Source organism: Prionailurus bengalensis, chromosome A1 (genome assembly GCF_016509475.1).
Source record: "Prionailurus bengalensis isolate Pbe53 chromosome A1, Fcat_Pben_1.1_paternal_pri, whole genome shotgun sequence".
Taxonomy (NCBI): Eukaryota; Metazoa; Chordata; class Mammalia; order Carnivora; family Felidae; genus Prionailurus; species Prionailurus bengalensis.
Window position 1 is genome coordinate 51,989,332 of NC_057343.1, and position 21,331 is coordinate 52,010,662.

Sequence of the window (21,331 nt, forward strand, 5' to 3'; positions counted from 1 at the left end):
ATGGAAATGTACTAGCAGATGGGGTAGTGCTCTCTGTATTGTACATTAAGCTCAGACATAATTGCCCAGAAGGATTTCTGCTCTTCCATTCAATAAGAGTCAATGAGCAATTCGTGAAGAATGTTTATGGTATCCGACCTTTTAAGATACCACAAAATTTTATTTCAATATGTAGTCTTTTTTACTGGAGTTTCTTTGTGTTTACAGAGCCAAGAGCCTTGAAAATCTCATTTTTATGAGTACCCGAACAGACAAAGATGACAAAGGGTAAGATTTGACTGAGACTCTTACAGGCCTCTTTGATTGAGTCCTAGACTATATACCATCCTGGGTTCAGCCTCTGGCTCAAGACAAGGCAGGCTGGTGGAACAGGCCTTCCCTGGATGGGGGTGAGGAGATGGGTGGATATCTTGGTTGGTGGCTCTGCCACCAACATCTGTCTGGATGACCCTGGGCAAGTCACTTAACCTCCGGAACCACTGTGTCCTCCTCCCAAGATGAAGGGCATGACCTAGATGATCTCCAAGTTCCCTTTTTTATCTAAAAATGAAAAAAAAAAACTCTAGCTGGCTGTTACAACTAGTGGACTGGCTTATGAAATAAACATATTCACTATAAGATGTTTTGATGCTGGGAGCACAGCCTCTCATCACTGAAGTCTTTATGATGGTCTAAGGCACTTTTCAATTGGAATCTTGGTTGAGTCACTTCATATGTATATCATGGATATATTTATAAATATCTCAAGATCAAGAGTCCTGCTTTTACTTATTTTATATTATAAAAAGGGTTAGGGAATGATTAGTAACTGCACTGATAGCATTTAAGAGGTTAATTTATAGTTCTACACTGATACTGATGTACTAGAAAATTGACTTACATTATGATACTATTTTTTATGTGAAAAGAAACCGAACTCTTGACAGTTTTATTAAAGAAAATCCCGCAAGAGTCAAGAATGATGAAAGGTAAGAATTTATGAGATCTTTACTGTCCTTCCCCCAGACTGGATGTTTACCTTGTACTTGGTTAGTTCTTAGATTTACCTTCCTAACATGATAATTATTTCTATTGTCTCGATTATCTGTTAAAGCCATCTCTCTGTGCCAGTCTGTGCACAGAATGGTATTCTAGCTTTCCAAGTCAATCTTGGCAAATACATGCTGAGGCCTCTCTGATGTAGAACACTTGAAGTCTTTATGATGAAAAGGGTTGGCAGTAAGAATTTCACAGATACAGAATCCTTATTAGCAATCTATTATTATAATGTAAATGTACAAGTATTATTACAGGTATTTTTTTTTTCACATGAAGAACAGATGAAATGGGAAAACAGTCAATTCTCTGCGAATGGTTATATGAGCTGTATAGGAAAAGATGTGATTTCCGATATTTAAAAAATGAAATTGGGAAGGGTCCACGAAAGTGGTGGAAAATAAGACAATTAGGATGAGCATCTCAAGTAAATCATTTCCGGGCTGGTAAAGAGAAGAAAAGAGATGTGATTTATAATGTGGGGTAACTGATAGGAACTGGCTTTTTGATGCAGGAATGACTGAGCTCACTGACCTGGAGAATCCATCCTTCCTTATTTTTCCTTCTTCCCGCCCTTCCTCCCTGCCTTCTTTCTTACTTCCTCCCTGCCTTCTTTCTTACGCTGAAAGAAACTAAAATGCCAATAGTCTTATCACGGTGAAATCAGAGACAGATGAAAATAGCAAAGGAAAACACCTGGACAATTGGGGGGATTTAGAGGGATTAACTTTGATATCCCCTAATAGCTTTAAGTGATTTGCATGGAAAAGGTTTATTATTGTTTGTAGTCAATTTATATAAAGCACTGGAGACATCATAGAGTTATTTCTATTTTTCCAAGGGTACTTGAGACCTGGGAACTTTTTACTAAAAATGACATGTCTAAATCTTCAAAGGGTTTAGATTTATTTATTTATTTATTTATTTATTTCTCTTTTTTGTTTCTTAATTTTTTTTAGTGTTTATTTTCGAGAGAGAGAGAGAGAGAGAGAGAGAGAGAGAGAGAGTGCAGGGAGGGGCAGATAGAGAGGGAAACAGAATCTGAAGCAGGCTCCAAGCTCTGAGTTGTCAGCACAGAGCCCAATGCAGGGCTTGAACCCATAAACTGTGAGATCACGACCTGAGCAGAAGTCGGATGCTTAACAGACTGAGCCACCCGGGGCTCCCAAAGGGTTTAGATTTAAAATGTTGACTGTCTCATTTCCACCCCTGATTTGAATGATTTTCATGTTTAAAGAAAGCAATATATCAACAAATATGTTAAAGTTAGCTTCCCACCAGTCCTCCCTCAAAGGAAAAAGAAAGCACAAACTGAGACCTGAAGGGAACTTTTGCTTTTAAAATGATTTAATGGTAAAGAAAATGTAGTGTACACACACACACACACACACACACACACACACACACACTGGAATATTACTTAGCCATAAAAACAAATGAGATCTTGCTATTTGAGACAACATGGATGGACCTAGAGGGAGTTATGCTAAGTAAAGTAAGTCAGACAGAGAAAGATAAATACCATATTATTTTACTTATATGTGAAACCTAAAAAACAAAGAAAAAGCAGAAATAGGCACATAAATACAGAGAATACATAAATACATAAATACTTGAACTGATGGTTGCCAGAGGGGAGCGTAGTGGGGGGATGGGCAAAATAGGTGAAGGAGAGTGGGAGATACAGGCTTTCAGTTATGGAATGAGTAAGTCATGAGGATAAAAGGTATGGTGTAGGGAATATGGTCAATGGTATTGTAATAGCATATTGTATAGTGACAGATGGTAGCTGCACTTGTGGTGAGCATTGTATCATGTATAGAGTTGTCAAATCACTATGTTGTACACCTGCAACTATTGTAAACATTGTGTGTCAACTCCATTTCAATTAAAAACATTTAGTTTACTTTAAAAATAAAAAATAAAGAGCTTGCAAAAGAAGTTAAAAAAAATAAAGAGCTTGCAATCACTTGGCTTCAACCCACAGGTCAGGCTCTTTGACCATTAGGTCTTTTGAGAATATGAAGAATAAAATATTAGAGTTAAAAAAAAAAAGACCTGCAGATAGCATAGTCTAATTCCTTTACTTATAGTGAGGGAACTTGGTGCAGAAAAGTGAAATAACAGGGTTGCAATCTTGTTAAAATCAGAACTAGACTTTGAATCCAGATCTCTTCCTTATACCGAAACTGGGTGCTAGGGCTATGATATATAGTAATAAAAGTAACCTGAAAATTGTAACATTGCCTAAATGATCAACACAACAACTCAGTTCTAAATGGCAGGAATGTTTATTATTTTATTAAAAATTATTCCCTGTTAGAATGATTTAATCATAACTGAGTATTGACTGGTACCTTACTATTAGAAAAGTTACCATATCTCTTCAGCATTTTGCATGAGAAGAGCCACTTGCATTAAACAGTTCTAAAGACTTGTGAGGCTTTAGGTACTGATAACATCTTACTCCTATTGTGAGAAATCTTCTGTTGCCATAAGAGACTGAATTCCTCTCTCTCCTCTCTCTTGCTCTGCCTTCCTCCCTGCTCCAATGTTATGAAGAAACCAAGGCCTTGGAAGTCTTATTAAAGTTAATCAGAGGCCTGAAAAAAATGAGAAAGGGTAAGTGCAGCTCCTACTTTGCTGGGGCTCTCTTTTTTCAAGTTAGCTTTTCATAGGTCATTTGAAGTGGGAGTGTTATGCTTTCCTCTGTCACAGATGAAGTGTTGTACTTTAAGCCAATCAGAGAGTAAGCAAAGGAATATGACGAATGCTGTTTCCATAGGACCACATGTTTGAGTTATACTGAACTAAGTACAGGAAATGTGCTACATAATCTCTTATTCTATACTTTCTTAAACAAAACATGAGCCAAGTTTTGTATTTAAATTAAGAAATATAAAGGACAAAATTGCAAAGTGAGAGGTATGCTAGGAAGCTTTTCTAAACTGATTTAAACTAAGTGCAGCTGTGGGAGTTAATAAAGATCAGCTAAGGATAATTACATCCAAGTTTTTTAGGTCATTTGGCCTGGAAATATCTGATATGCTTTCCGGGACACTCATTTATACAGATATCAGAGAAAATTGAACATAACCTAAGTGACACAAAATTTTCATGTGTTTTTCTTCCCCCCAGAGAAGCCAAGATCTCCAAATGATTATCAAAGTGAATGCCAGGACAGATAAGACTAGGAGAGGATGAGACCTGTTTTGATTTCTGAATCTTGGTTGATTTCCCCCAAATTTCACTGTGTGATCTTCTCAGTGACACTGAAGGGGTCACATCTTTGAGTTTTCCCTCTGTCTTCTGTGTCTGATCCCTACCACCCTGATTTTCTTTTTTTTTTATTTTTTTATTTAAAAAAAATTTTTTTTTCAACGTTTATTTATTTTTGGGACAGAGAGAGACAGAGCATGAACAGGGGAGGGGCAGAGAGAGAGGGAGACACAGAATCAGAAACTGGCTCCAGGCTCTGAGCCATCAGTCCAGAGCCTGACGCGGGGCTCGAACTCACGGACCACGAGATCGCGAGATCGCGACCTGAGCTGAAGTCGGACGCTTAACCGACTGCGCCACCCAGGCGCCCCTTCATTACATTTTTTTTTTAACGTTTATTCATTTTTTGAGAGACAGAGCGTGAGTGGGGGAGGGACAGAGAGAGGGAGACACAGAATCCAAAGCAGGCTCCAGGCTCTGAACTGACAGCACAGAGCCCCATACGGGGCTCGAACTCACAAACAGTGAGATCATGACCCGAGCCGAAGTCGGACGCTCAACCGACTGAGCCACCCTGGCGACCCCCACTACCACCCTGATTTTCACTTTGGAGGGTCTGCAATGGATTCTATCTAAATTTACATTTGGTCAATATAAAATCCCAGAGATTAACTTAACTATATTATTGATAGGCAATTTTCATAATAAAATGAATTTAATACTTGTATAATAATTTTCTCCAAAAGTTTTCAATTAATCATCCAATAATATGGAATACTTAGTTATATACAATACTGTGGGAATTCTTGGAAACTGATCTAAATGTTTTTTTTAAAGAGGTAAAGACCTGGATAATGTTATCAAAGTGAATCCCAAAGGAAGGGAAAATGCCACTGGGTAAGAATTATTAGTGTCTTTAAGTTTGATTTCTGTAAGTGACAATCTTATGATAAAATGATTTTGCATTTTAGCTTCATAACCATATTTTATTAGCATGGAGTGAGACAGTAGCAGTGGGCCCCATGACCTTCCCTTCTTGTTCCTAATAAAATTAATTTTTGAAGAACCGTCCTAATTTTTGATACTAAGTTGCCCTTTATCCCAGATTTTAGGGCTTTGATTTAGTTTATGGATGCATTACTGAATTGTTTCTTTGTATCCAAAGGAAGCATAGTCTTAACAACGTTTTCAAGGTAGATCTCCAAAATAGCAAAACCAAAGTGGAGGCTTGACTAAAACCCTTGTAAATCAACTTCTCTAAGGATGATATGGTCTCTGAAGGCAACCCAGGGGAGGGACTGGCAGGTGTATCCACTGGAAATTCCACCACGGTTTCCTCTCTTCAGGGCTCTGTCAACATGGCAGCAGCACTGAGTCCCGTCACCTCTGCCATCCTCTGCCATCCCTGTGCACTGTCATCCTTTTGGGTTCAAGTCATCCCCTTTTGATATCGTTCAATGTCAATGCTCTTCCATGAGGGTCACATGTGTACCCCTGAGAAATGATTCATTCATTTTCCTACCATGTGACATATTGTTGTTTTTTTTTTTCTCTTTGTAACTCATCATAACCTAATTATATTTTAAAAGGCTTGCATTGGGGAAATGGTTCAGTTTATAGGAAGACATATATTCTTCTCCTTATAACTTTTAAAATATTATTATTGATATTGTTCTCATTATTTAAAACCAGAATAAGCAATTATATCTGATTTGTTGAGTAGAAATCTATATCCTGTCTTGATCCAGTCTAGGACTTTATCTGACTTATATGACTTCTCCAATCATTGTTCACTTGACTAGTGTTTTACTTAATAACATGCATTTAAATTCATTTCTTTGTTCAAAGAAAACAAGACTTCAATGGATTTATTAAAGCAAATCCTGAAACAAATAAAAATATCAAGAGGTAAGACATGTAAAACTTCCTCCCCTTCCTTTGGCATTTATAAGCACATCAGAATCCTGACTGCTTGTCAGGAGACTGCATTGAAATTCAAACCAAGCTCTCTTTTTCCCCAAACAAATCATATTAAGCAGTTTTATACAAGTGATAGTCAGAAGTGATCTTTTGCATTTAATTTATGGGTAAAGTTTACTATCTGGCAGATTTTGCAAAATTAAATGGGAATTTGACTTTATTGAGTTAAATGATTCCTTTCTGTGTGTGTGTATGTGTGTGTGTGTGTTTAAGTGTGTATGTGTGTGTATGTGTAAGTACTGCATGTGTGTGTATAAATGTATTTGTGTGTATATAAGTAGTGTGTATGTATAATTGTGTGGGTATAAGAGTATTTATGTGTACTCAAGGGGGTTCTCCAGAGAAACAGAAACAATAGGATAAGGAATTGGCTCATGCTCTTATGGAAGCTGAAAAGTCCCAAGCTCTGTAGTTGGCAATCTGGATACCTAGAAGAGCCAGTGATTTATAGTTCCAGTCCAAACCCAAATGCCTAAGAATCAGGAGAGCTGGTGGTTTAGCTTCCAATGCCAAGAGATGTCTTAGGTCAGTCAGTCAGGCAGAAAAACTCCATTCTAACTCAGTCTTTCTGTTCCATTCTAATCCTCAACTGATTGGGTCATGGCCCCTATGTTAGGGAGGACCATTTGCTTTACTCAGTCTACAGATTCAAATGTTTATCTCATCCCCGAACACCCTCACAGACATACCCAGAATAATGTTTGACCCGATATGTAGGCTTTCTGTGGCCCAGCCAACTTAACATGTGAAATTAACCATCAAAATGTGTGTGTGTATATAGTATAACTACATGTAAATATATGTATGTGGTATGTGTGGATATAGGTAGATGCGTTTATGTGCAAACAATGTGTGTACATATATAGTGTTTTTGTGTGTAGCATGTATATATCTATGTAGTGTAGTGTATAAAAATGAAGAGCTTAACAAAGTGTACTTTGTTCTTCTAAGGCTGTCTGGGTTATTTCAGCTCAGGTCATGATCTCACAGTTCCATGAGTTTGAGCTCTGAGTCGGGCTCTCTCTCCTTCTCTCTCTCTGTCCCTCACCCTCTCACACACTCTCTCTAAATATAAATAAACTTAAAAAAGAGTTCTACTACCCATTAACTTTCAAGTAAATCTGGAAAGCTTATATTCTCCTGCTTTTTATTTTTTAAAAAGCAGATGGAATATATTTGAAACTGAGCTTGTTGGTACGTTGCTGAAACCAGTGCACCAAATAATTCCATGTGGTTTCCTTTGAACTTCTTTCCATTCAGTTAACTCAGTACATGATATTATTAGTTGATTCAAAAATGTGTCACTGATGTCCGCAGGCCCAGTTAGCAGTGCAAGGACACAGCTAGTTGAAAAGCTGGTGTGCTATTCTCAGCAACATGACATGGTCCAGCAACCCAGGGAGTTCGAGACTTGTATTTGCACCCAGTAGACTGAGAAGAAAGCATTGATTTCTATGGCTACATGGGGGTTCAGGGAGGTAACTCAAGGTAGTGAATGTGAGCAGGGAATCCTAAAGACCTGGGTTCAAATTCTGGCTTGGTCATTTGCTAGTTCTCATGCTTCAGTTTACTCATCCACAAAATAGGGATCATAACATTATCCTGCCTGGCCCATAGTAGCTGCAAGAAATTGTGAGCAATGATAAAGATTCAGGTGAATTATGTTTTCTTAATGATTCAGATACTGTTCAAATATTTAATTTACTTTGATTTTCCAAGAAAAATCCATGACTTCCATGCTAATTTTTATTTAAAAGAGTATTTCAAATAGTCACCTCTTGTTTTTCATATGTTGATGTGCGACTATGTGCATGCCTACATGTGTCTACAGGCAAATAAATGTTTTATGTGTGTGTGCTTGTGTTTGCATGAATGTGCATATATGTACAATTGCACCTTTGTATGTACACCAGTCCACATGCATATGATTATGTGCATGTTTTTGCAAATGCACCTGTGTGTGATTGCATAACAATGCACGCATGCTGTGTATACATGGATACATGTATATCTATGCTTTTGTATGTATATGAGTACATATGTACATGGATGTGTATGTGTGTGCACCCATGTCCAATGCTTGGGAGTATGCACAGTGTGTGTTTGTGCTTGCTGAGAGCTTTTAGGGACAGTAGTTGTCTTTTTCTTTTACTACGCATAATTAAGTTCTGTAGATCTTTTATTTTTTTAACGTAAAAAAAATCTTTTAATGTTTATTTATTTTTGAGAGACAGAGACAGAGTATGAGTGGGGGAGGGGCAGAGAGAGAGGGAGACACAGAATCTGAAACAGGCTCCAGGCTCTGAGCTGTCAGCACAAAGCCTGATGCAGGGCTCAAACTCACGAACCGTGAGATCATGACCTGAACTGAAGTCGGACGCTCAACTGACTGAGCCACCAAGGCGGCCCTAACTTTTTTTTGTTTATTTGTTTTTGAGAGAGAGAGAGAGAGAGAGAGAGAGAGAGAGAGAGAGACTGCTCAAGCAGGGGAGGGACAGAGAGAGAGGGAGACAGAGAATCCCAAGGCAGGCTCCAGGCTCTGAGCTGTCAGCACAGAGCCAGACACGGGGTTCGAACTCATGAACCACGAGATCATGACCTGAGCCGAAGTTGGACACTTAACTGACTGAACCACCCAGGCACCACTGTATACCTGTTAAAAGTATAGCCAAATCCTGCTCCCTCTCTTATTTAAAAAAGTACAATATTTGTCCATTTCAGGTAGAATACAAGTCTAACCCTTAGCAATTGTCTTTCACTTGTTCAATAAAGTCCAGCCAAACTGATCTTTTTTGTATTCCTGGCTCATTACTGCTTTGAGACTTCTGCATATGCTATTCCCATTTTGGGACTGCTCTACCCTCATATTGTCACTTTCTCAAAGAAGTCATTTCTGACCACCAAATGTAATTGTCACCACCCCCTCCTCCAACCCCAGTTGTGTTCTGTGCCAGAACATAGGCACCAGGCACTCTCTAATTTTCTTCAGAGCATGTATTGTTATTTAGAATTGTGACATTCATTTATATGTTTGATTGTATATTGCCTGCCTCTTCCTGAGTTAGAATGGAAGCTTCATGAGGGCTAAGCCTATGTCTGTATTATTCACAGGTGTCCATAACTATTTGTGGATTGAAGGAATGAATAAATACTGAGGATGTGTACACTATGGGACATTGATTCACATAGTTTAGCTCAAAATATTATTTTAAATTACTGCATTAATTAGAACACTCTTCTTTATTGATTTTATTTACTTTGAGATTTAAATAAACCCTCATTGATATATGTTTTATTTAATATGTTTAAAGAGATCAAGTTCTTGGCAATATAATCAAAGCTAACTCCAAAATCAACACAAGTATTACAAGGGAGCAGTTGTAATGCTTACTGTTGTGTTATTTTTTTGAGTACTCAAATGTGAAAATAGAATCCTGGAATATTTTTTCTCTGGCTCTGGAATTTAAATCTCACATACTTCATTTAGGCAAAAATCAACAAGAGGTAAAAAAAAAAAAAAAACACATCAACAAGGGGGTGTTCTGGGGTAGAATAGTTGGTTCTTTCAGGTTGTTTCATTTTGCATGAAAAAAAGTCCACACATTTTTCTTGTTGCTGCTTTTAGCCTGGGTATATACATTCTCAGATATCTGGATAAAAGTAAAATCTTAAGTCAACATCTAGTTGCTTCAAAATACCTGTATCTGTGATGTTGTATAGATGCAACCTCAGAGACTTTGTGATACAATCTTAGTAGGGCCACAGAGCATGGAGAAACAGGGCATAAAAGTACCTTCTTTAGAGGAGCCTGGGTGGCTCAGTTGGTTAAACTCCCGACTCTTGATTTTGACTCAAGTCATGATCTCACAATTCGTGGGATTGAGCCCCACATCGGGCTCTGTGCTGACAGCATGGACCCTGCTTGGGATTCTCTCCCTCTCTCTACCCTTCCTGTCATATTCCCTCTTTCTCTCTCTCTCTCTCTCTTGAAATAAATAAATAAACATTTTTAAAAAGCACCTTCTAAGGATGTCCTTTACCCATGTGGCATCCTCTGTAGGTCACAGGGCTATTGGCTTGTGCTGCGTATGTGGAAAACAGAAACAATAAGAAAAGCAAAATTCCATTAAGATTAGAAACAGAATATTAAAAGATAACAACAAAATACTGACACGTTTTTAATGACTACATGGGGTTTTTTATTATAGTAAATATATCTTACATTTCAGAACTCTATAGATTTTAATCTTTCTATTGTTTGTTGCCAATGCAACTACTCAAAATTTGTAGTTTTAACACATATTTATAAATGCCAGATAGATACCAGGTTCTATATCACGGACTTTAACAAACTGGTATATTAAACTTCATCCAGTCTTGTGAATAGAAAACCTACTAATAAATGTCAATTTTTCAAAATATGGATTCTTCAAGGTTAATTTTAAATTCCCACAGCATATTGGAAGTTGATATTAAGAGGATGTGCCTTCTGGAATGTTCCATGAGATGCATATATAGACTATTAGAAAATGTTTAGCTCACCTGGCAAAGGTTAGGAGCATGACATTAAACGAATCACGATAGAGACAGAGTTCCAGTGCAGTATTTGTGACTGGCCTAAAGTTGCCAAGATTAAAATATTGTCTCACTGAATCTCAGAGATGTATAAATACCTACATAGTCAACTTTAACATTATTCCATTCTTTGGCATGATCTCAGTAAATGTTAATAAAGTTTCTGAGTTTTAATAAATAGTTTTCATCATTTGGTTTTAATCTATCACTAACCTCACCATTTCTTCAATGTTTTAAAGGGGCCAGAGCCTTGACAATCTCATCAACGTGACGCCTGAAGTAAACAGAAGTAATGCAGGGTGAAGATTATGTCTTATCTTTCTTCCTTCCCTGACTGCATCAATTTGTGGCCCTCATCAGAGAAGCTATGTGGAAAAATCTTTGCATTGGAATCAGCAAGTCTGAAATCCATTACTTCCCACCTGGGTGCCTTTGAGCAAGTCCCTTGAACACTCTGAGCTGAGGCTTCTTTAGTCATAAAATGAGGGTCATGTCTGTTCTACCTTTGTCACTTGATTGTTGAAGGATCAAATGACATAATGGATATAAAATCCCTTTAAAGCAAGAAAGCACCAAAAATGGAAATTATTACCAAAATATAGTTAAATAACAACTACAGTGTTGGATTAAATACTTGGGAGGTGTGTGAAAGTTTCTGCAAATCATTATATTGTTCCTGATTGATTTTTTAAAAACTCAATATTGCCCTGATATTATGGTTTTATTTTGAGGGTAAATAAGAATCTGAGCCAGTATATCGATGATCTATATGGAAGTCAAAATTGTACTTTTTAAAATTAAGGACATAGACTGGTATTGATTTCTCTTAAAACTTAATAGAAAAATTCATCTTGAGCATATATATCTTTTAAATAAATGCTTAGTTGATTTAATTCCATTTTTACTTATCACTTTTTTTTTTTAAGTTCCAAAGACCTTGATAACCTCATCAAAGTGGTTCCGAGAACAGGAAAAAGTGTGCAAGGGTAAGTTTTAATATGCTTCTTTTTTTTTGTTTCACACATATCAATGCTTGAAAACATAATTAAATTAATATTTTAAGAGACTGACACTGAGGTCAATGATAGTTTAAGAATGTGACCTCCCTGACCTCATGTCTAAAATGGTTAACTAGAGAATAGGTGAACTAGAAGATAAAATTATGGAAAAAGAAGAAGCTGAGAAAAAGATAAAAAATCCAGGAGTATGAGGGGAAAATTAGAGAACTAAGTGATGCACTAAAGAGAAATAATCTACGCAAAATTGGTATTCCAGAAGAGGAAGAGAGAGGGAAAGGTGCTGAAGGTGTACGTGAAGAAATAATAGCTGAGAACTCTACTGATCTGGGGAAGGAAAAAGGCATTGAAATCCAAGAGGCACAGAGAACTCCCTTCAGATGTAACCTGAACCAATCTTCTGCACAACATACCATGGTGAAACTGGCAAAATACAAGGATAAAGAGAAAATTCTGAAAGCAGCTAGGGATAAACGTGCTCTAACATATAAAGGGAGACCGATAAAACTCATGAAGGATCTCTCTACTGAAACTTGGCAGGCCAGAAAGGAATGGCAGGAAATCTTCAATGTGTTGAACAGAAAAAAATATGCAGCCGAGAATCCTTTATCCAGCAAATCTGTCATTTAGAATAGAAGGAGAGATAAAGGTCTTCCCAAACACACAAAAACTAAAGGAATTCATCACCACTAAACCAGCCCTACAAGAGATCCTAAGGGGGATTCTGTGAGACAAAGTACCAGAGACATTGCTACAAGCATGAAACCTACAGACATCACAATGACTCTAAACCCATATCTTTCTATAATAACTCTGAATGTAAATGGACTAAATGCACCAACCAAAAGACATAGGGTATCAGAATGGATAAAAAAAAACAAGATCCATCTATTTGCTGTCTACAAGAGACTCATTTTAGACCTGAGGGCACCTTCAGATTGAAAATGAGGGGATGGAGAACTATTTATCATGCTACTGGAAGTCAAAAGAGAGCTGGAGTAGCCATACTTATATCAGACAAACTAGACTTTATTTTTTTTTTAATTTTTTTTTCAACGTTTATTTATTTTTGGGACAGAGAGAGACAGAGCATGAACGGGGGAGGGGCAGAGAGAGAGGGAGACACAGAATCGGAAACAGGCTCCAGGTTCTGAGCCATCAGCCCAGAGCCCGACGCGGGGCTCGAACTCACGGACTGAGAGATCGTGACCTGGCTGAAGTTGGACGCTTAACCGACTGCGCCACCCAGGCGCCCCATATCAGACAAACTAGACTTTAAATTAAAGGCTGTAACAAGAGATAAAGAAGGGCATTATATAATAATTACAGGGTCTATCCATCAAGAAGAACTAAATAAATGTCTATGTGCCGAATACGGGAGTCCCCAAATATATAAAACAATTACTTACAAACATAAGCAACCTTATTGACAAGAATGTGGTAATTGCAGGGAACTTTAATACCCCACTTACAACAATGGAAAGATCATCTAGACACATGGTCAATAAAGAAACAAGGGCCCTGAATGATACATTGGATCAGATGGACTTGACAGATATATTTAGAACTCTGCATCCCAAAGCAAAAGAAGATACTTTCTTCTCGAGTGCACATGGAACATTCTCCAAGATAGATCACATACTGGGTCACAAAACAGCCCTTCATAAGTATACAAGAATTGAGATCATACCATGCATATTTTCGGACCACAATGCTATGAAGCTTGAAATCAACCACAGGAAAAAGTCTGGAAAACCTCCAAAAGCATGGAGGTTAAAAAACACCCTACTAAAGAATGAGTGGGTCAACCAGGCAATTAGAGAAGAAATTTAAAAATATATGGAAACAAATGAAAATGAAAATACAACAATCCAAATGCTTTGGGATGCAGCAAAGGCAGTCCTGAGAGGAAAATACATTGCAATCCAGGCCTATCGCCAGAAACAAGAAAAATCCCAAATACAAAATCTAACAGCACACCTAAAGGAAATAGAAGCAGAGCAGCAAAGACACCCTAAATACAGCAGAAGAAGAGAAATAATAAAGATCAGAGCAGAAATAAACAATATAGAATCTAAAAAAAAAACTGTAGAGCAGATCAATGAAACCAAGAGTTGGTTTTTTGAAAAAATAAACAAAATTGATAAACCTCCAGCCAGGCTTCTCAAAAAGAAAAGGGAGATGACCCAAATAGATAAAATCATGAATGAAAATGGAATTATTACAAGCAATCCCTTAGAAATACAAGCAATGATCAGGGAATACTATGAAAAATTATATACCAACAAACTGGACAACCTGGAAGAAATGGACAAATTCCCAAACACCCACACCCTTCCAAAACTTAAACAGGAGGAAATAGAAAGCTTGAACAGACCCATAACCAGCAAAGAAATTGAATCAGTTATCAAAAATCTCCCAACAAATAAGAGTCCAGGACCAGATGGCTTCCCTGGGGAATTCTACCGGACATTTAAAGCAGAGATAATACCTATCCTTCTCAAGCTATTCCAAGAAATAGAAAGGGAAGGAAAACTTCCAGACTCATTCTATGAAGCCAGTATTACTTTGATTCCTAAACCAGACAGAGACCCAGTAAAAAAAGAGAACTACAGGCCAATATCCCTGATGAATATGGATGCAAAAATTCTCAACAATATACTAACAAATCGAATTCAACAGCATATAAAAAGAATTATTCACCATGATCAAGTGGGATTCATTCCTGGGATGCAGGGCTGGTTCAACATTCACAAATCAATCAACGTGATACATCACATTAGTAAAAGAAAAGATAAGAACCATATGATCCTGTCAATCGATGCAGAAAAAGCATTTGACAAAATTCAGCATCTTTCTTAATAAAAACCCTTGAGAAAGTCGGGATAGAAGGAACATACTTAAACATCATAAAACCCATTTATGAAAAGCCCACAGCTAATACCATCCTCAATGGGGAAAAACTGAGAGCTTTCCCTCTGAGATCAGGAACACGATGGGGATGTCCACTCTCACTGCTGTTGTTTAGCATAGTGTTGGAAGTGCTAGCATCAGCAATCAGACAACAAAAGGAAATCAAAGGCATCAAAATTGGCAAATTTTGCAAAGCTTTCACTTTTTGCAGATAACATATTATATATGGAAAACCCGATAGACTCCACCAAAAGTCTGCTAGAACTGATACATGAATTCAGCAAAGTCGCAGGATACAAAATCAATGTACAGAAATCCGCTGCATTCTTAGATACTAATAATGAAGCAACAGAAAGACAAATAAAGAAACTGATCCCATGCACAACTGCACCAAGAAGCATAAAATACCTAGGAATAAATCTAACCAAAGATGTAAAAGATCTGTATGCTGAAAACTATAGAAAGCTTATGAAGGAAACTGAAGAAGATATAAAGAAATGGAAAAACATTCCATGCTCATGGGTTGGAAGAATAAATATTGTTAAAATATCAATACTACCCAAAGCTATCTACACAGTCAATGCAATCCCAATCAAAATTGCACCAGCATTCTTCTTGAAGCTAGAACAAGCAATCCTAAAATTCATATGGAACCACAAAAGGCCCCGAATAGCCAAAGTAATTTTGAAGAAGACCAAAGCAGGAGGCATCACAATCCCAGACTTTAGCCTCTACTACAAAGCTGTCATCATCAAGACAGCATGGTATTGGCACCAAAACAGACACATAGACCAATGGAATAGAATAGAAACCCCAGAACTAGACCCACAAAAGTATGGCCAACTCATCTTTGACAAAGCAGGAAAGAATATCCAATGGAAAAAAGTCTCTTTAACAAATGGTGCTGGGAGAACTGGACAGCAATATGCAGAAGAATGAAACTAGACCACTTTCTTACACCATTCACAAAAATAAACTCAAAATGGATAAAGGACCTGAATGTGAGACAGGAAACCATCAAAACACTAGAAGAGAAAGCAGGAAAAGACCTCTCTGACCTCAGCCGTAGCAATCTCTTACTTGACACATCCCCAAAGGCAAGGGAATTAAAAGCAAAAGTGAATTACTGAGACCTTATGAAGATAAAAAGCTTCTGCACAGCAAAGGAAACAACCAACAAAACTAAAAGGCAACGAATGGAATGGGAAAAGATATTTGCAAATGACATATTGGACAAAGGGCTAGTATCCAAAATCTATAGAGAGCTCACCAAACTCCACACCCGAAAAACAAATAATCCAGTGAAGAAATGGGCAGAAAACATGAATAGACACTTCTCTAAAGAAGACATCCGGATGGCCAACAGGCACATGAAAAGATCCTCAACGTCGCTCCTCATCAGGGAAATACAAATCAAAACCACACTCAGATATCACCTCACGCCAGTCAGAGTGGCCAAAATGAGCAAATCCAGAGACTACAGATGCTGGCGAGGATGTGGAGAAATGGGAATCCTCTTGCACTATTGGTGGGAATGCAAACTGGTGCAGCCACTCTGGAAAACAGTGTGGAGGTTCCTCAAAAATTAAAAATAGACCCACTCTGTGACCCAGCAATAGCACTGCTAGGAATTTACCCAAGGGATACAGGAGTGCTGATGCATAGGGGCACTTGTACCCCAATGTTTATCACTCTCAACAATAGCCAAATTGTGGAAAAAGCCTAAATGTCCATCAACTGATTAATGGATAAAGAAATTGTGGTTTATATACACAGTGGAGTACTACGTGGCAATGAGAAAGAATGAAATATGGCCCTTTGTAGCAACGTGGATGGAACTGGAGGGTGTGATGTTAAGTGAAATAAGCCATACAGAGACAGACAGATACCATACGTTTTCATCTTATATGGATCCTGAGAAACTTAACAGAAACCCATGGGGGAGGGGAAGAAAAAAAAAATGAGGTTAGAGTGGGAGAGAGCCAAAGCATGAGAGACTCTTAAAAACTGAGAACAAACTGAGGGTTGATGGGGGGGGGGGGGTGGAGTGGGAGAGAGAGAAGGGTAGGTGATAGGCATTGAAGAGGGCATCTTTTGGGATGAGCACTGGGTGTTGTATGGAAACCAATTTGACAATAAATTTCATATATTAAAAAAAATAATAAAATGGTTAACTAAGTTTTAATATAATGGAGGTAACTTTGATTAGTTAGATGCACAGTTGATTTCCAAGAATGGACAAGACACTTTATTGTTTTGTTTATTTTTCTTTTCTTTTTTTTACAGTTTATTTATTTTGAGAGAGAGAACATGTGTGTGTGCGTGCACATGAATGGGGGAGGGGCAGGGAGAGAGGGAAAGAGAGCATTCCAAGCAGGCTCCAAGCTGCCAGCGCAGAGCCTGACGTGGGGCTCAATCTCACGACCCACTGTGAGAACATGAACTGAGCCGAAATCAAGAGTTGGATGCTTAAGTGACTTAGCTACCCAGGCGTCTCAATTTGTATATTTTTCTTAAGCAGAGGATGGCATAGAAGAGGTGAAAGAGAACTAAATGGGAGACTATAGATTTGGATCTAGGTCTGGCTCTGCCCTCACTAACAGTGTGAAATGTAGTTGGTCACTTCTATTTGGGCTTCAGTTTTCTTGTCCTCACAGTAAGGAAATTGGACCAGGTGCTGTCTCGTCACTCCAATGCTAATTCAATTACTAAGTTCCAGTCACTTTCACTTAATCTTTCTGTGTCTGTGTCTCAGTTTTTCCCTTTGTGAACATGGGATAATACTTCCTATATTGGATGATTGATTAAATTATATAAATCCTGGGGCGCCTGGGTGGCGCAGTTGGTTAAACGTCCGACTTCAGCCAGGTCACGATCTCGCGGTCCGTGAGTTCGAGCCCCGCGTCAGGCTCTGGGCTGATGGCTCAGAGCCTGGAGCCTGTTTCCGATTCTGTGTCTCCCTCTCTCTCTGCCCCTCCCCCGTTCATGCTCTGTCTCTCTCTGTCCCAAAAATAAATAAACGTTGAAAAAAAAATTATAAAAAAAAAAATTATATAAATCCTGTGAATCACTTGAACAGTGCCTGGCATATCATGAATTTTCTAAAACCATTGATTATTTTTTATTACTTCTATGCAGCTGTAGTTATGTCCAAATATGTATATTCATAGGATTGAAAATTCCAATCCTTTGAGATGAACTCTATATTTATAAATATTTTACAATAAAATATTTTTACAATATAAAATGGTTCTCAGTTTTAACAAATATTTGCAACCACATGTTATAAATCAACCACTGATCTGATCACTTCTTCCATGTTTTAAAGGGGCCACAGTCTTGACAGTCTCATCAAAGTGGCTCCTGAAACAAACAGAACTAACCAAAGGTGAGGTTCATGGAACTCTTCTATACCTCTGTGTTTTTCTGTTTAACTTAAAAAAATGTAATAAAACTCATTGTCCCATCATGGAGACAGCCAGTGATGGGACCAAAAATCAACAGCTGTGTTAGAAACCTGGTGTTCAGGTCCTTGCTCAGGGCTCCCAGGCCGTGAGCTTTAATGGAGGATAGAGAATTTCTTATAATGTCTCTTATCAGTATGCGATTGTGCTTGGGATTTCAACATAATTCTATTTCAGTATAACAGTTCCACATAATACGTTGCAATCATTTACATGAAAGGGCCTGTGTGTGATTAAATTAGTTTATGAGTTAATTGGAAAGATTAATTAAATGATACAAACATTTCTGGCCTTTTTTTCTCTTCAGGGTATATAGCATATTGTACAATAATAAGGTATACCACATTAACCTTCTTGTTTAGGCTTTTGGTGTTAATGTTGGTATGAAAGCCCATTGTTATAATAATGTGTCTTTAGAGCTATGATTATTCATTTGAGTGTTTAGAATAAAAGCAATTTATGTAATCTGAAGTCTTGCTTGTTCTGATTTAGCACTACATGAAGTGCAATTCTGAAGTGATTTAATTAATATCTTAGAGTAGCTTCAATGTTACAGATTCACGTTATATATATTACCTGCATACCTTAAATCAGGAAGTAACTGTTTTTTAAAAGTCCTAGGTTATGTTGTTTTGCTTGCTTGCTTTTGTTTTTGTTGTTTTAGAGGGGATGGAAATGGGGAACACATGGAAATGATAAATCTTATATGTTTATATTTTTCTTTTGTTTGTTACAACCTCCCAAAACATCCTAAATGCTAATTCTGCTACAAAATATAATGTGGAAAGTCAAAAGCTCAAGAGTAATTTAAATTTGGGGTTGTCTTGAAAGAAACAAGAATAAAACTAAATTAAATTCTCATATGTACATAATTGTGTAAGAAATGAATTCATAGCCACCTGCTTTTACATAGGGCTAAAAAGAATTCAAGTAATGGGGCACCTGGGTGGCTCAGTCGGTTAAGCGTCCGACTTCAGCTCAGGTCATGGTCTCACGGTCCGTGAGTTCAAGCCCCGCGTCAGGCTCTGGGCTGATGGCTCGGAGCCTGGAGCCTGTTTCCGATTCTGTGTCTCCCTCTCTCTCTGCCCCTCCCCTGTTCATGCTCTGTCCCTCTCTGTCCCAAAAATAAATAAATGTTAAAAAAAAATTAAAAAAAAAAGAATTCAAGTAATGATGAAGTTTTAAATTGGCAACAATTATTTAATTTAATATTCAAGTTGAAAAAAATGTCCACATTATTATTGATTTTAGTTGATTTTACCACCTATTGCAACTTGCAACATTTTTTTAGGATCCAAACTCATTCCCTCAGCATACACAAGGTAGGTTTTACCAAGATTACTGAGACTTTTGAGCAAGTCTCCAATTTCTGCCAAAAAATAAGATTAATCCTTTGGCTAAAGGCATTCTGAAAGAGGACATGAAAAAAAATGAGAACAAATTGATTTATTGATATGTAGTGGTGTTGGATTTTTTCATTGTTTCAATTTACTTTATTATAGTATTGAAGCAAATTCTTTATAATTACCATTTGAGAAATTCGTTTTGACACAATAATAGCATAACTAGATCATTACTGTAAATTCATAGTAAATTAATTGTAAATTCATAAAGCCAGATAAAACAAAGAACATTGGCTTTCTACTCTTTCACAAACCCAAAGATTGATCTTTAAATGACTCGAGAAAGTTGGTGGCATAACATTCCTATACTATTCTTATACTAGAATATTTTTGGATGACATTGAATATATTTGTCTTCTTGGGGAGTTAAGACTCATTGTATATGGGGTCAAAAGTCAAGAAATGCATACCAGAATAAGTCCAAGTTCCCTCTCAGGATTACTGCGATGATGTTGGTGAAGAGCATGGTGGAGATGTAAGCAGTTACTGTGGACAGAGAGAAAGGATGATAGTGGGAAGGAGCGTGAGGTTTGGGGTCCAGTTGCTATGGTTTCAAACCTGGTTCATTCTTAATCACTTCTTCCTACCTGCCCCCAAAGAGTGCCCTACCTTCCAGGAAGCTCGGTTTCTTTATTTGTAAAGGGAAGATGGTGATATCTACCTCAGTGGGTTGTTTTGAGGATTTTAAAAACTTTGGGAAGTAGAAACTCAGTAAACTTGTTACTTTTATCTAGGATCCCATTGTATGATTTACATGTGTCAAAAGAAAAAATGTCAGTCATAAAATTTGCTGGTTTCCAGCTGAATTTGACCTTTTATTTCATTTTGTTTTAGCAGTAAAGCAAGTCTTGATGAACTTATTAATGTAGGCCCCAAAGCTGTCAAAAACATGGCCGGGTAAGAGAAAGATGTTAATTTGTTTTGTTTTATTGTGTTTTGTTTTTCCTCTTAAAACACAATACAAATGTAAATAATTTGTAGTCATTCTGTGGGCAAACTGAATATAGGTCTTGAAAAACCATCATGATTTTGATATATTCCTGGAAATAAATATCTATTTGTTCCTAGCAAGAAAGAGAGGTAGCTGAAGAAAATAATATGCTGGTGTCTTTACTTCTTTCCACCTCAAATGAAGCAGTTGAAGAGACTGATTGTGAGAACATAGCTGGTCTATGTGCTAATTTGTTGTTTTTTCCTTTATGATATTGATGTTAACACCTTTGTCTCTTGAACTGATGACAATTTGTTAATAATAGTTAATTCCTAAAAACACCTAGAACACTTTATTAGATGTAGTAGCAGCATTACCTTTACTTCATTTCATAGAGCATTTTCTGGTAGTCGGTGGAAATTTTATGAGGTTTATTGTTTCTTCGATGGTTTGATGCTCCCAGCAAAGTTGTGGACATAAAATTTGGTATTTCTTTAGGCAGTGTCTGTAAGATAATAAATTCGCTTTTTGTCTCTGGGTATATGAAGATTTTTAAACTCTTGCACACTATATACCTATATTGATTTCCCTTTTTGAGTTTAGTTGTTACATATAAAAACTGCAAAATTTTAGAGATCAAGGAAGGAATCCCAGAGAACTCCCAGCCCTGTTAGTCTGAACAATTTTGAAAACCCCTGTTTCAGTCAAACCTATTCAATTTCCAGAAGAGGAAACAGACAAAGGTTAAGTGATCTGACCAGGGTCACGGAGAAAACTAGTGGAAGACTGATAGTT

General features: G+C 37.4%; 1 protein-coding gene across 15 annotated transcripts in view; it reads left to right on the plus strand.

The window, feature by feature from the left end:
• SCEL (sciellin) overlaps positions 1–21,331 on the plus strand; it is a 175,696-nt gene that overhangs the window by 123,685 nt on the left and 30,680 nt on the right. For 6 of the 15 annotated variants that reach the window (XM_043581021.1, XM_043581090.1, XM_043581048.1 and 3 more), the window contains 9 exons: positions 208–267; positions 909–968; positions 3,598–3,657; positions 5,092–5,151; positions 6,103–6,162; positions 11,049–11,108; positions 11,736–11,795; positions 18,067–18,126; positions 20,440–20,502. In XM_043581021.1, coding sequence (XP_043436956.1) covers positions 208–267; positions 909–968; positions 3,598–3,657; positions 5,092–5,151; positions 6,103–6,162; positions 11,049–11,108; positions 11,736–11,795; positions 18,067–18,126; positions 20,440–20,502 — 543 coding nt within the window. The remainder of the gene's footprint in view (positions 1–207; positions 268–908; positions 969–3,597; positions 3,658–5,091; positions 5,152–6,102; positions 6,163–11,048; positions 11,109–11,735; positions 11,796–18,066; positions 18,127–20,439; positions 20,503–21,331) is intronic. The other 9 variants (XM_043581027.1, XM_043581080.1, XM_043581039.1 and 6 more) reach the window with 6 other exon arrangements.